Here is a 14,582-nt window from a genome sequence, read left to right as displayed (position 1 = left end):
GCTTTCAAAAGCCAAAATCAATCTCACCAAACCTCGCCATGACCTTGATGTTTGACTACCAATATGTGATCATTTCATCTATTAAACCAAATGAAAGTTTAAAACAGATATTCCCCTCTATGTGTTCCTGATATATTATGATGACATGAATGTGAGGTTATAGTGACCTTGACCTCTGACCTACACACCTGCTGCACTCTTTCCCTTGGCGCGGCCCTGAGAAGTACAGTATAAAGAGTAGAACCAGCTGAGCACAGTAAGGTATGATTATAGTGGGACAGTGGAAGTGACCTTAAAGAAAATATGGATCAGTCTAGAATAAAAAGCAGTGATGCTGGGTCCTGGGTGAAGACTTCTTTTTTAATATGAACATTTTAATACTGGTTGCCATTTCTTTCTGAATAAAAAGGTTTCTCTCTTATCGAACTGGCCATCTCAAGTTTAGCTTGGCGTTCACAATTACCCCTTTCCAGCGGATCTGTCAGCACGGTGACAGGTTCAGGTTATCACATCGTCCCATAATGAAACATTTCCCTTCCTTAGAATGGCTCCTTTATCCGCTTTATACACTCGCACCTGTTCAATGGCTCATGCATTTCAGAGGGACGCAACCTCTGAAACTGCATCCTGCAACCTTCCTGTGAGGAGAGGGAAGGAGATAGAAGCCAGGTACAGGTGGAAGCATGAAAACAGGAGTGCAATAGAGTGCAGCAAGAGAGAGGTAGAGAGAGGTGAATGCAGAGGGAATTGGCCCAAAATCCAACACTGTAATGGTGCTGGGATGGAGCATGTTTGCTAATTTTGCATCAATAAGAAGTACTTCATAGCTTGCACTTAAACTTAAATTTGTGTCACACCATAGAGAAGCACTTTTGCATAAACCCCTTCAATCCCACCAGTGGCATTCAGACGTTTAAATCGAATTATTGTGTTAGTCCAACTATAACTGGACAGGCATTTTAATGCGCTCGTTCGACTAAAATCGTATTAAATGACGTGCATCTCAGTTTCATTTTCACTAGTTTGAATAAAAGAGTGAGAGAGAGAGAGAGAGAGAGAGAGAGAGCATTGGGAGATGGTGGAATACGTCCTTCATGGCTGTGACAGAGGAGCTGTCAGATATCACTCCTGCTCAGGGCTTCAGAGCGAAGCTTGCCCCTATGGACAGCTGTCTCATGTCTGTCTCACCTTGGGGCTGAAGCGGCTGGGTCTTCACTGCCAGCCTCCTGTCAATCCCAGCGAGCGTTGTGCGGGGAGGAGGGCGGGGCTGCAACCCCTCGTTAATTACCTCCATTGTATCCTATGACAGGCTGCGAAGGGAGGCCAACACACACACACACACACACACACACACACACACTGGGAGGCAGGGTGGACAGCGGTCCCTCGGTCTCCAGGCCTGGGAGGGATCGGAATCTGGCCGCGACCCCCTCCTTTTCCTCCGAACCAGATTGGGGGGTTGCCGACATGCTAACGATAAAAATAGCCCTATCTGAGTGACAAATGAAGAATGCGGAGGAGCCGAAGAAGAGCTTTTCATAAGCTGATGCACTCCAAGCTGGACAGGTTTAAATAAAAAAACGCAGACACGTTCTGATGCCGCTGCTCTACAGGCAGATGACAAATTGCACGGATTTGTCAGTATGTCACTCTAGTAAAGGGTTCAAAAGATACTATCTGCTGTGGTGTTCTGATGATGGTGGATATGTCACTCCAAAATCTTCCATACTGAAGGTAATTTCATACGATTTCAACTAAACTTATTAACCACATTGTCAATAACAATCTTCTCATTAAAGTCAAAAGAATGATGGTGGTCACTCACTCTGACTGCTCTGTCTACAGGGGACAAGTAGAGCCGTGACAGTAAAATGCCCTAAACAAATGAGTTTCTCCCTCTCATTCATTCAGGGTCACTCCTCTTTATTTATTCAGTGCTGCCCTAAATCCTCTGGATAAGTCCAACTATTTACTCACAGCAAACATGAATAATCAAAATTGTATCTTTTTTTTTAAAACACCCCACAGGCACACACACACACACACACAAACATGATATGATTACACTGTAGATTTCCTACATTCCTACATTCATATGAAGCTGTGTGGGTGGGCTGCCTCATTCGCAGGACCACATTATGAGATGAAGCAGAGGGGGGGACAATTTATGCTTATCTGATGTTGTGGTAGCACTGAATATTCATTTTCCATATTTGTCTGCAAAATATTCTTACTATGTGCCTCAAGGCTGTTCGGAAAATGTGAACATTGCAAAGGAATCCGTCATTAATATTCATGTATTTTTTTCCATTAATGTTGCAGTAAATTGTGTTAGATCAAATTTTGAGACTTGAGATAAAATATTAAAATGTACACAGGAATAGCTCAGCGTCTTGGCCTTCTTCTACAGAAGAAGAAGGGTAAAGGAGGCTGACCTCAGGCCTAACTTCACAATCCAAAATTCATCTTCATCTGTTCCCAGAGTATCCGGCTACCGGAGAGGGAGTTGCGCATCCACACAGCACCTGCCCTACTTTGCTCTGACTAATGAACCTGAGGTGTCCTAAATCTGTCCAGTGGGGGAAGCTGGGTGCCTGGACTAACTCTTCGTCTCTGGTGGGCAGTGGGGTGATGGACAGCACTCTCCCCCAGTTCGCTCCCATGGGAAAATCCCCTCGGGCGTGTCTGCGGCAGAGTCAATGACGGACCCACAGCCAGGACAAGGCATCGGTTAAAGCGGCACAAAACTCTGACCGGTGCTGATGAGGGACCTGTGGAAGTTGATGTACTGGCATGGTTGAGCACTTACACAAGCCACATAGTCACTGGGGTCCATGGAAATCTTTTCACACATTTTCACCCTCACTTGACTGTAGAAAGATTCCCAATTGTAGGAATCGTCCTTCTTGTGCTTTAATGACAATGAACGGCAAAACTCAATCACGATTGAATCACGATTCAAGAAACTTCTGAAGTAATGTGACTGAATCACTGAAATCTGACCTTTTTCTACAAAGGAGTTTACTTCAGTGTGAACAGTGGCCTAGAAATATTCTCTCCATTTTCAGCTTTTCAGTGTTTGGCCTCAGACGTTTGGACTATAATTAGATGGTGCGGGAAAAAACAAGGAGATTTGATTTTCATGTTTAAGGATTACTATACCCACACATCAGAATATAGATTCTTCAAAGGCCACCTGATAATTTTCTTTACGTACTAAATCTTTCCATTTCAATCTTATCATAATGCGATACTTTTACCATAAACCCAACAGTTCATTATTTGAGACCCTGCTGTAAATGTTTCGGCCTGTATTTCTTTTCTTTTCAACTGTAAAACAAAGAACATTATAAAAGGTGCCTAACCCCTGCATAATGTACTGCAGCAAGGAAAGCAATACAATAAGTTTAATTTGTGTTCCTATTAGGTGAATGAAGCAGCAGTTGAACTTGCACAAGTCCTATTCTCTGGAAAATCTCATTCTAATGATCTACAGGTCCTATGAAAAAATAAGGCTAATTTACCGTTTAATGTTTCCATTTGTGTATAAAGATAAATAAGTTTGGAATTATATAGTCCGCCCCATGCACAAAAGTTCCAATTAAAAAAAGCAATTTTATCACAAGGCATGATTTTCCATTCACCATTTGAATCTTTTTCTCCCCCTACATCGTATGTCTAGAGATAACAAACTACAAACAAACATTCCCCTAAGTGATGGTTATGAGTTTCAATCGGCATGATTCTGTTAGGATTCCTTAATCTGTCCTTGACTCCAGTCTCGAGTGAATAATATGAACTGTGTGCTGTGTTGCCATAAACATGAACCATTTTAATTGCTTTTTTTTCATTAGATGAGATCATATTTAGAGCCATGGCGAACTCCCCATCATGTGAAGCTTCACAAGCAACATCTTAAAAGGTCCCTGCAGGTACTGGACTGGCACTGTTACCTGATTAACAGAATAATTCAAGACTATTACAAACCTTGAAGACACGAGCGAAGAAATGTAGTTGGGCTTCTGAAAAATGATTGCACTTCAGAATCAATGCGCCTTAATAAAAGTTGTTTTCTGATAACGGCAACTGAACCAGACACAAAATGTTTTATTTCACAAACCTTTGGAGCGCAACCCAACTTCACCCCAACTGCACTGTTATTTCACATGTGAGACATCTGTGAAGAAAAGAAGGTTCATTTGTCTATACCGGTTTTCGCTTCTATCGCAGTGCTGAAAATGCGGCCATGTTCAGTCACAGCTGACGAATCTCAAGTTCCACGCCAGAGCATGAAAAATGAATGGCGTAAGACCAAAAATCTCTGCACATTCATTGATAATAATTAGTGGCCACAACGTCCAACTTGGAGAACGTGACGTTAGCATCCTGCGGCCACGTTTCTGAATTTTTCCAGCGATGGTAATAATTGATGCCACTCATTGATCTGTTTCGAAGACTCTTTTGGAGGCAACGCTTTTCACGGTCAAGCAGCAGGTCCCCCGGGGCTGTGGCCTGCTTGCTCCAGAGCCCAGAATCCAATCTAAGTCCAACTTATGGCAATAAAAAAGTGACCTGAAGGAGCTCAGATGTTGACAGCATGTTCTTGTCCATTATGTTTTGAGCTGGGCTCTCCACATAGCAAAATTTTTCTATTTTCCATCCCATCCCACGGGCACTTGACCACACTAAGATTCTTGGGAATTTGCAGGCCATTATCTACCCCTTGAACTTTTCCCCTTTTCCACAAAGCACTGCTTTGTGCAGTGTGGTGGTGCACATTACCCGGTAGAAGGACTGCCAATAACGATTACTGTTACCATGGTTAGCTATCAAGCATGTGTCAAAGTAGCATCCAGGTGAACACAGGACATCGTATGCTTTGGAGAAGGCATGAGACATGCCATTTTGAAGATGTTCTGATCACAATTTGTCGATGGTCCCTCAGATCCTTACTCTTGCTCATTTTCCCTGCTTCCTTCAAACCTTAATTTTACCTGTCAGAGTTTTTAATGTTGTGGCATATTAATCACCAACAAAGTATAGAAACAATTATCAAAGATTTTACACTTATAAAAAAAAAAAAAAAAGATGTCTAGGTCACAAGAAGTTTATAAATAAAGATTTTCAGTATTTATAGAATTTAGTAACCTTATAATATAATGGATTTTATCACTTGGGTGGTAACACCAACACCAATTTTATGGTGTTCTGAACTTACTAATAAAATAATTCGGGACCACGACAGTTGAAATAAGAAGCATCTACACTACGGCTCACAGATGTGTGGATCCCACAATGTAATTTTTAAATATAGCTGATTCACCCACTTCAGAAGTGTTTCATTAATAGGTTAACAAAGCAGGTCATTTCACATCAGGCTTGTGTGGAAGATCAGCAAGATCCAGGGTTTAACTCATCCATACTTATGATAATTTAACAGGCAACACTGATCCGAGGTCAGGTCTCTAGAACAAAAAGCCCAGGAGTGAATTATGCAGGCTTGTGTGCAGGCAATACCGACTGATCCACTGTGGATCTTTAAAACCCAAGCCATCAGTCCTTCATCACACACAAGTCAGCCCAGGAAATGGCCTGATCTTGGAGATCATATGCTCGGCACGTGCATGTGGCCTCTGTCCTTCCGCTCACAGGCCTGCTGGCTCCAGGCTCCAGAGCTCCCCACTCGTCCCACTCCAGCTGCCGTCTGTCATCCAGAGGATAATAGAAAGGCTAATTAATTTTCTAAATCCAGCCTATTCTCACAAATGAACAACCTCTGAAATCTCCCCTCTTCTTGAAGAATATGCAGATTGCACTGGGTTTTCAATTAAGATGCTTGAAAAACCCATCAGTGATGTATTATAGTCAGTAAATTATCACAGTAAGTGCCCCATATCAACTGTGTTGCATGTACTGTGTGTTTTGTGTGTTACAGCTAATGAATTCTCACTCTTTTTGTGCATTTTGTTCCTAAAATAGCAACTGTTTAATTGCAAGTCTAGTGAGTTGAATAACTGTCAAAAACAATTTAGTGCATTGTTTGTAACAATACAATTTGCTTGCCTCATTCTGGAAACTGTATATAAAAAAGTATATAAAAGATATATAAAAGCAATGTTGCAGCATTTCTCACTTTCTAAGGATGTCTTTTACCTTACACTACTAAACAAGATTCAGCAGCAGCAAGTTTGAGAGCCACTTTTTAAAATAGTGCCCTGAGTGAAGTAATACGTAACTGATTTTCTGTTTATGACTAGCGACTCTATTGTTACCTTTTACACCTGGGTTGGTTGTGGTTTTTTTTGCTTCATACCAGTTTTTGTACATTTATTGTAGTTTTTTAATGAATTAAGTGCACATTTTTACAGTTACAGGCCACAGTGAATTTGAGGTCATGACTGACCAGAGAGAATAAGTGGAACAGGGCTGTCAAAATGTAAATACAGTAGAAATGCTGCTGTTCTTGACACAGCCTGAAATGTTATTAATCATGAAGGCCTTTTCCCACTAAAAGTGCTCTGACCCGTTGAGTAATGCACTCCAGAAGACCTCTGAAGATGTCCTATGATATCTGGCTGACGGTGAATTTGTCATGCTCCACAAACAGCAGCAGCAACATGGATGCTGCTATTATTTAACTTATGTACAGAATCTACAACGAGTGAATAAAAAGATTGTTTTCATAGTTGAGGGTCCTAATGAACTAGAACTGATCACTTCATCGATGGTAACTTGAAAGCACGTAGTAAGTCTTTCTGGATAAGGGCGTCTGCAAAATGCCTTAAATGTAAATGTAATAGATGCAGGACCCCATATTTCCCAGCAGATCTTTGTCCAGAGTAGCTCACTGCCCCCACCAGATTGTGTCTGTCTGCATCCTGGTGCATCCTGCTGCCACGTCGTCTACAGAGATGCTCTGAGGCAATGTATACTCATCGCAACTTCACAAACCACTCAGTCCCACAAACCTACACAACTTCAAGAACTGACTTCCTGCCTAATGCATTCCACCGCCTGACTTTTGCCATTTAAACTGGATTTTCCACTTCTGCTGTTAGAGGTTTTAATGTTGTGGCTATTCAGTGTACATTGCTTTTATCTGACTTGGTAGTGTAATTACCAAGAAAAAAACCTGAAACATCCAAAAACTGAAATCACAGAATAATTCACAGAAGGAAACGTCTATCCCATTCAACAGCTGCCCCTTTTCTGTGAAGAATTTGAACTCCCGCCACTGGAGGGCGCCCTTCCAACACCTCCCCATCCACCCCTACTCACGCCACACACTAAACACACACAGCTCTGCCCATTTGCTAGCCCTGGGTGGCCCACGGTTCCGGCTGTGCATGTTATCATGAACACCATTTCATACTTGATTGACTTTACGGGAAGGACAAGCCTCCTTTGCGTTTTCTATCTTCCCTGTCGACCCCTTTCTGCTATTCTGTCGCTTCCTGGGCGGGCCAGAGGCAGATGGACTGCTTGGGGTTTCTTTATTTCAGCCTGCTTTGCCATGGCTGCCACAGGACTGCTATTTGGGGGTTCAGGCTCTGGGTCCCTGAAGCAGCTTTGTCACAGCTTGCTTTGCAAATGCCATCAAGCCAATGAAATTTAACTGAAGATTAAAAACTGAAGAGAATTTTCCATGAAAGCAAGGGGAATTGGCTCCACAAAGGGACAGGGTGTAACACAGATGAAGGTAATATGTCATTATTTAATTCATCATCCCTCACAATACACTAAATAATGGACACACCCTCCAACCCCCCTAAGATTTTCAATATAATCCAAGCATTAAATGTATTTATATCCATGTCAAACACAATTTAATGCAGACAGGCGTTAACTGTGAATTAGCTTGGATGAGTAGGATTACAGCAAGCCCCCTACCTGCATCACTGCTGGAGGAAACATTGCCAAAACTCAAAATGCCAAGCCCACAGATGGTTATGTGACACTTCTAGAGCAATTCAAATGCTATATTCATGGTATCGCTCTGTAAGGGGCCGTTTCAAGGGACTATGTGTACCAGGATGGCCCTATATTGAACCATACCAGTTCCAAATCCAGGGCATGCCAATATTAGGCAGCTATATTTATTTACTATATATCACCTGATCAGGATCAGAGGTGGATTTATCAGACTTCTTAGGCAGTAAAAATGCATAAAACACACATAGTATTTCAAGAAACAAGCCTTGTTGGTATGTGAGCAATGTTAATTTGAGACTTCATTTGATACCATCATGTGTCTAGGAATTCAATGATTTTTTAAATCATTTGGCAAGTTATCTTTTTGGCAGAAAATAAACAAAATCAACATTTCAGCATAACAGAATGTATTTCTGTGGTGAACAACTTTAACAGTAGGTTGTTGACAGTGCCTGATGGGCCTGCTTATTGTAGTCAAACTATGCAGGTTAATGATTGTGCACAGACATTATCGGGGGCAACTTTTGACTGCTTTGGTCGCGACAACCCTGAATGTGTTTAAACTGTCTTTAAATCTGTTATAATTTCATAGCATGGATCTGGCACATGGTCACACCTAATCTGTAAATCAATGAAGCAAACGGAGCGAACAGTTACCCCTCTTACCTACCCAGTCTCCAACCCAGGTCCACTGGGTAAGAAAGCTGCCACTTGACCAGATCCAGCCTCATTGTTATGTCAGAGTGAATAGTGGCACCCTTTGGAGAAAGCCTTCAGACCATGCTTCATGTATCCCAGGAAGCCCTGGACAGCTCACACACGGGGTCCACATTTAATGATCACGCTGAAAGCAATCCCACTTCTGACACCACATGCAGGGGGAGAGAGAGCAGTCACCCAAGCAGGCATCAAACCCAGGTCGACGGGCTAATAGACCTGCAACATCGCTGCAGCACCGTAGATTCATGCTTGTTGGTATGGCAGGAAGAGCACAAGCTCAATCATAGTGACAGCATTCTGTCAACATCCACCTCATAGGTGTAGACTAAGCGACTCTAGCCCACTGGTTGCCATTTAAGGTTGTTGCAGGAGTGTAACTGCAATAAATGAGATTGGACCAACTCTGAAATCATATCTAGCAGTCAGCAGAACCGATCATTGATGATGACTATGCATAGTATCAAGACAATATCTACAATTAAGGTGCTTAAAAAGTGTTTCGGCAGACCTTGCCGAGATGCTAAACACTAACTGAGACACTCATACAAAGCCGCTGATTAAAAATAATTATTTAATTGCCATCTCTGTCAGAGGTAGAAGTATTTAATTCAAATTAAATGTGAACATGTACAATTTCAGGTTAATAATTCTGAGGCACGAGCCAGACACATACCCAGTGAAATATCTACCTAGGACAAATATGACATTTACTTTGGACATCTGCCAAACACAATGCTGGTGCTTCAATCTTGACAAAATCCACTTGACTCGTCAGCGGTCCGCCCTTGCAATGAAAAAGATGGAACGTTCCAAAAAAAAGATTATTTCAATGCCCTTGATTGGTGGCCCAAAGAGCCTCATCGGATTGCAGTGGACTGATCTAAAGCACTGCACCATCAAATCAATTTCTTTTAAGGGCATCTCCTGCATGATTAATGGAGGGCTTGTTTATTTCCTTCCATCCAGCTTGTTCCATGAAAACACCAGATTTTTCTATGCTCGCAGTGGTCTGGCTGCTACAAGCTTCGGCTAACTGCTCCCGGAATAGTCTCCGGCCCGCGGGATGCTTAATAATCCATCAGTCTGCCTGTCAGTCAACTTTAATCTGACGCCCGGGCGCCCCCTCAATTCCACCTGTAGCAACAAGCTACATATTCAGAAAGGAACCTCGGCAGGCGGTGGTTTCTAGTCCAGAGATTTAAGCAAGAGGTCAGGGCTTTCGCACATTTTGACATGTGACAGTCGTTTTTGGGGTGGTTTGGAGAGGTCGTCATCACCACCTCCTCCAGGCGGCGTAGGCCAACAGCAGCAGTTTCTTGGACTTCCAATTAACATTATGCCCCTGAGCTTGTTAAAGTGCAGCATTTCACCAAGTATTGTTATAGCAATTAGAAAAACTGCTATTTGAGGGACTAATTTAGTCACACATTTATTATGCAGTCTTCACTCGCTGAGGCTCACAGATTTTGATCCTCATCAACTTTCCTGGGTTGTTTTTAAAGTCTCAGGTTTGCCATAAACCATGCATGATTTTGCTTCATTGAAATGCACATTCTTTAGGTGCTCCATACTCATTTTCATTTTCATCAGTGACACTGATGTCATTCTATCCTTTTAATCAGTAACTGCTTAAATATTCTGGGCATAATAAATACACTGAGCTCAAGAGTTTCATAAAGAAAAACCACAATGACTGCCGACCTATTCTACGCGATTCCACGGCCACTAGCAATTCTCAGGATTCTATACAAATTCATTACTGACAAACCGCTAACTTATTTAGCTTTGAACCTATTTTCACCCAGGAATATCAAGTATAGATGAGGTCACATGAGGTCAGAGGTAGATAAAGCTACAGTCATCATCTAGGGTCATTAACTACATCAGCAACAGTGGCTGCGGTAGGTAACAAATCCAAATCCTCTCATCCAATGAAAGCTGACTAATCATGTTCTCTGGGCAAAGATGTAGAGAATCACCACAAGGATTCAAACCCCACCCTTATGACACCAAAGTCCTATATAATGCCTCCCAACGCTGTTCAGAAGGACCTATATTAATTGTGGCAATCATACTGGAGGCATACTGGTTAGGTTTATATTTCATCTTGACAGTGATGACATTGTCCCTGCCTTGTGTCAGAAGATTCATGCCATAAACTGCTGTTTCCTTGTGACCCTGACTTGTCCAAAGGGATTTGGACAACATGTTGTATGTGCTGGGAACGCTGTTGAGGTAACACAATATATACAGATTTAAGTTGACAATCTGTTTATTTGATTCCTGCAGCTTGTCCAAAAAAAGTCCTTGAAATGGGTCTATAACATAAAGTGTCATTAATTTATGGAGCAGCCCTGTGTCCTGCTCCTATCTTGTCTCAGTGGCTCCAGTCGAGGACAACAGTGTGCCCACTGACTCAGGTGCCTTTTAAAACATAATTTGTGTCTCTAACTAACAGCAGGCATGGGAGTCATAGATCACCTGCCATTATCTGCATAATGTAACCTGCGGTGCACTGTACAGAAGGACGCGGCGAATTGGATCGGTTTTTTTTTGGGGGGTGGAAGGTTGGCAACCATCTCTGAAGTGCAGCCTGCTTCCTAGACTCTGCGGTCTCTTTGTGAATTAATGTAGCAGATGGTGACTTCATTAATAACTCCAGGTCCTCCCGTAATGGTGAGGTGAGATGAGAGACCCCAACACGCACCTCATAGCTCTCCATCACAGCCGTGAATCGTAAACATTCAGCGCCAGGACTCGATGCGGCACAGACCCGTACATGCATGGTTACGTTGTGGCAGCGGGAGTCCAATTTAGAAATGCATGTCTTAAAACAGGCGGCATCCTCGTAAAACTACTAGCCGAGAGAACCCATAAAACAAGAGCACAGCGCTGTTGCAATAAACGTAGCAAATCCAAACCGGAGTAGTTTACAGTTGGCAAAACCGATTATCCATTTTCCTTCATATTACATCTTGCATCTTTAGACCACCTTACATCTTGGATAACATCTTAGAGAGACTTTGCATTGAAATTTGATGTTCTTCCTGATCCTGATGGCCGCTGTATTGTGTGTCATCTGGTGTGTCTAATGTCAATGTATGCATTGCTCCACTGAACCTGCTAAATTGCCCCTTGGGGACAAATAAAGTTCTTTGAATTGAATTCACTCACCAATAATGAAAAATTCTGAATCAATTCTGAATCTGGTTGAATCTATTGACTGAAGATCACATCATATTATTTTCATCATTTACATGCTCATTTAACCATAGTGTCCTGTTGAGGGTGACACCACTGTCCTGGAAGACTCCTATTCCAGCAGGACCTAAACGCAACATTACAGAATCATGGTGATCCCTCACAATCACTTACATTGACATTTACGGCATTTACAAGACACCCTTATCCAGGGCGACTTACAATCAGTAATTACAGGGACAGTCCCCCTGGAGACACTCAGGGTTAAGTGTCTTGCTCAGGGACACGATGGTATTAAGTGAACTGGTGACTTTGTGATCTTCTTGTTCATAGGCAAGTGTCTTACCCACCAGGCTGCTACCACCACTTTATACTGATTTACTTTGAATCTTTACTCTAAGGGGAAAAAGTAAAGCAAAACCGCCAAATGGCTCTTATGAAAAATGCAAATATCAAATCAATGTCATGTGTACACACTGGCCAGTGATTGCCAGTAAATCTGTCAGACCAAGTGGCTTTTGCCAGATATCAAATACATTATTGACTGATGGGATTAGAGGCAAGGATTTAAAAGACAGCACACTGCAATTAAACATATGATTCAAGATATGCTTGCTGATGCCATTTTAAGAAGCTCGCTCTTAATTACAGAGATTTGAGGAGAAATCAGGGGGAGAGTTGGTGGGGAGTCGGGAGGGTGGAGGGGATGCGGCCTGCTTTGATTGGAGACAGACACGCTACAGCACACAGAAGAAGACCCCCTACCTGCACACTTCCTTCGCCACACAGGCTGCTGCTGGTTACTGCACCATTTGGAGGGGACGGGACACAGGGAAACAGAAACAGAGACAACATGGAGAGAGATGAACACGATGGAGGCACAAGCACAGGTGAAAAAAGAAATTCAATGAGGCAAAAAATGAAAATAAACATGACATAAATCCAAAAATGGTGACATGAATGAATACAGAATGAATTTCTCAGTTTGCCTTGTAACAAAATAAATGAATAAACTATAAGGGTTACACTGACCTGTTTTTTTGGTCCTGTGTAACAATTTGTCAACTCACAAATGATAATCTGTAACATTCTCTGACATTCGGGGGAACACTTTAGACCAAAGTTACTACTTTGACAAATGAATATAGGGTGTTTAAATGACAAGACTGGGTACAGACTGGAGACACAATGATGAATTTGTGTTCCTATGCATCTTTGAAAATACAGTGCATCTAAAAAAGTATTCACAGCGCATCACTTTTTCCACATTTTGTTCAGTTACAACCTTTTTACAGCCTTATATGAGACAAAGATTGAACATTTGGAGGCACCACTCATCACCAGGCCAATACCATCCCTACAGTGAAGCATGGTGGTGGCAGCATCATGCTGTGGGGATGTTTTTCAGCTACAGTAACTGGAAGACTAGTCAGGATAGAGGGAAAGATGAACACACAGCCAAGATATCAAAGGAGTGGCTTCAGGACAACTCTGTGAATTAATCCGATTGAACATCTCTGAAAGATCTCCATCTTAAAATGATTTTGCACCGATGCTTCCCATCCAACCTGATGGAGCTTGAGAGGTGCTGCAAAGAGGAATGGGCCAAACTGGCCAAGGATAGGTGTGCCAAGCATCATTTTTAAAAAAGACTTGAGGCTGTAATTGCTGCCAAAGGTGCATCAACAAAGTGTTGAGCAAAGGCTGTGAATACTTATGTACATGTGATTTCTTGTTTTTAATAAATTTGGGGGTGTTGTGTGTAGAATTCTGAAGGAAAAAAATGTATTCAATCCAATATGGAATAAAGCTGTAACATAACAAAATGTGGGAAAAGTGATGCGCTGTGAATACATTCCATGCACTGTATACTCAGATTAAAGTACCATGCAAAAACCACTCCCCACAATTCTTCATATTTTGATTTCAAAAAATCCATTCTTAAAAAAGGGAAACAGAGAGAAAAGGCTCATGCCTGCCAAATTACACATGCAGCAGACTGAAAATTCTCAGGTCTTTCTCAGGCAACAGGTCCTTCAAAGCAATTTTTCAATCAGTCGGTTATAGATGATGATGGCAACTCTGTAATGGTTTGAGGCTTCATTTGCTTTCTGTTGTAATTTTTGTTCAAAGCTGAAGATTGTGTCATATGCAGTGTTGGAGAGTAATGATTATAATTAAATTACTGTTACTTATTGAAAGATTCATAATTACAATTGTACTTACATCTTAATAATGTATAGGAAACCTTGCCGGTATGTTTAATAATAGCGGTGTAGCGGGAATCCTAGGGGTGGTATTTGTGTCAGCCAATCAGCCCTAAGTGTCTGCCCCCACCCCGTGAAGCAGACATTGTAAGGTTGAATGTGATGAGTCGCCAGTCCTGACATATTTATTGGAGTATATTATATGTATATATGGACTATCCTGACACCAAAAACCACCACTTAAGGTTTAAAGTCAACATCTGCCATTATGAAGTAAAGGGTCAGGTGACAGTATTTCTATTGCTACTCAGTGGCCTCCATTATAAAGTAAAAAATATGTCAGAAAAAAAATGAGAAAGAAACACACCACAATATGTAATGCAAGATGGAGGAGAGGTTGATTTAGTTCACCTTACCGCAAGGAAGGTGGTCTGCTGGGTAAAAATGTCGAGTGCTACAGGCTGCCAAGTGTGTTCTGACAGTAAATGGAGGTGAGAAAGGGTGGAGCAACCATAAAGTTTC

The 14,582-nt window shown here is 41.9% G+C and overlaps 1 protein-coding gene across 3 annotated transcripts in view; it reads right to left on the bottom strand.

The window, feature by feature from the left end:
• The window catches only part of ccser1 (coiled-coil serine-rich protein 1), an 80,662-nt gene that overhangs the window by 10,640 nt on the left and 55,440 nt on the right, over window positions 1–14,582 (bottom strand). The window contains exon 10 of one of the 3 annotated variants that reach the window (XM_028996102.1): window positions 12,619–12,656. The exons of the other annotated variants lie outside the window; for them this stretch is intronic. Coding sequence (XP_028851935.1) covers window positions 12,654–12,656 — 3 coding nt within the window. The 3' untranslated portion in view covers window positions 12,619–12,653. The remainder of the gene's footprint in view (window positions 1–12,618; window positions 12,657–14,582) is intronic. 3 annotated transcript variants of the gene reach the window in all.

Source organism: Denticeps clupeoides, chromosome 11 (assembly GCF_900700375.1).
Source record: "Denticeps clupeoides chromosome 11, fDenClu1.1, whole genome shotgun sequence".
In the NCBI taxonomy this organism is placed as follows: Eukaryota; Metazoa; Chordata; class Actinopteri; order Clupeiformes; family Denticipitidae; genus Denticeps; species Denticeps clupeoides.
Note: the sequence above shows the minus strand (reverse complement) of the source record. Positions and strands in the feature narration are given on the sequence as shown.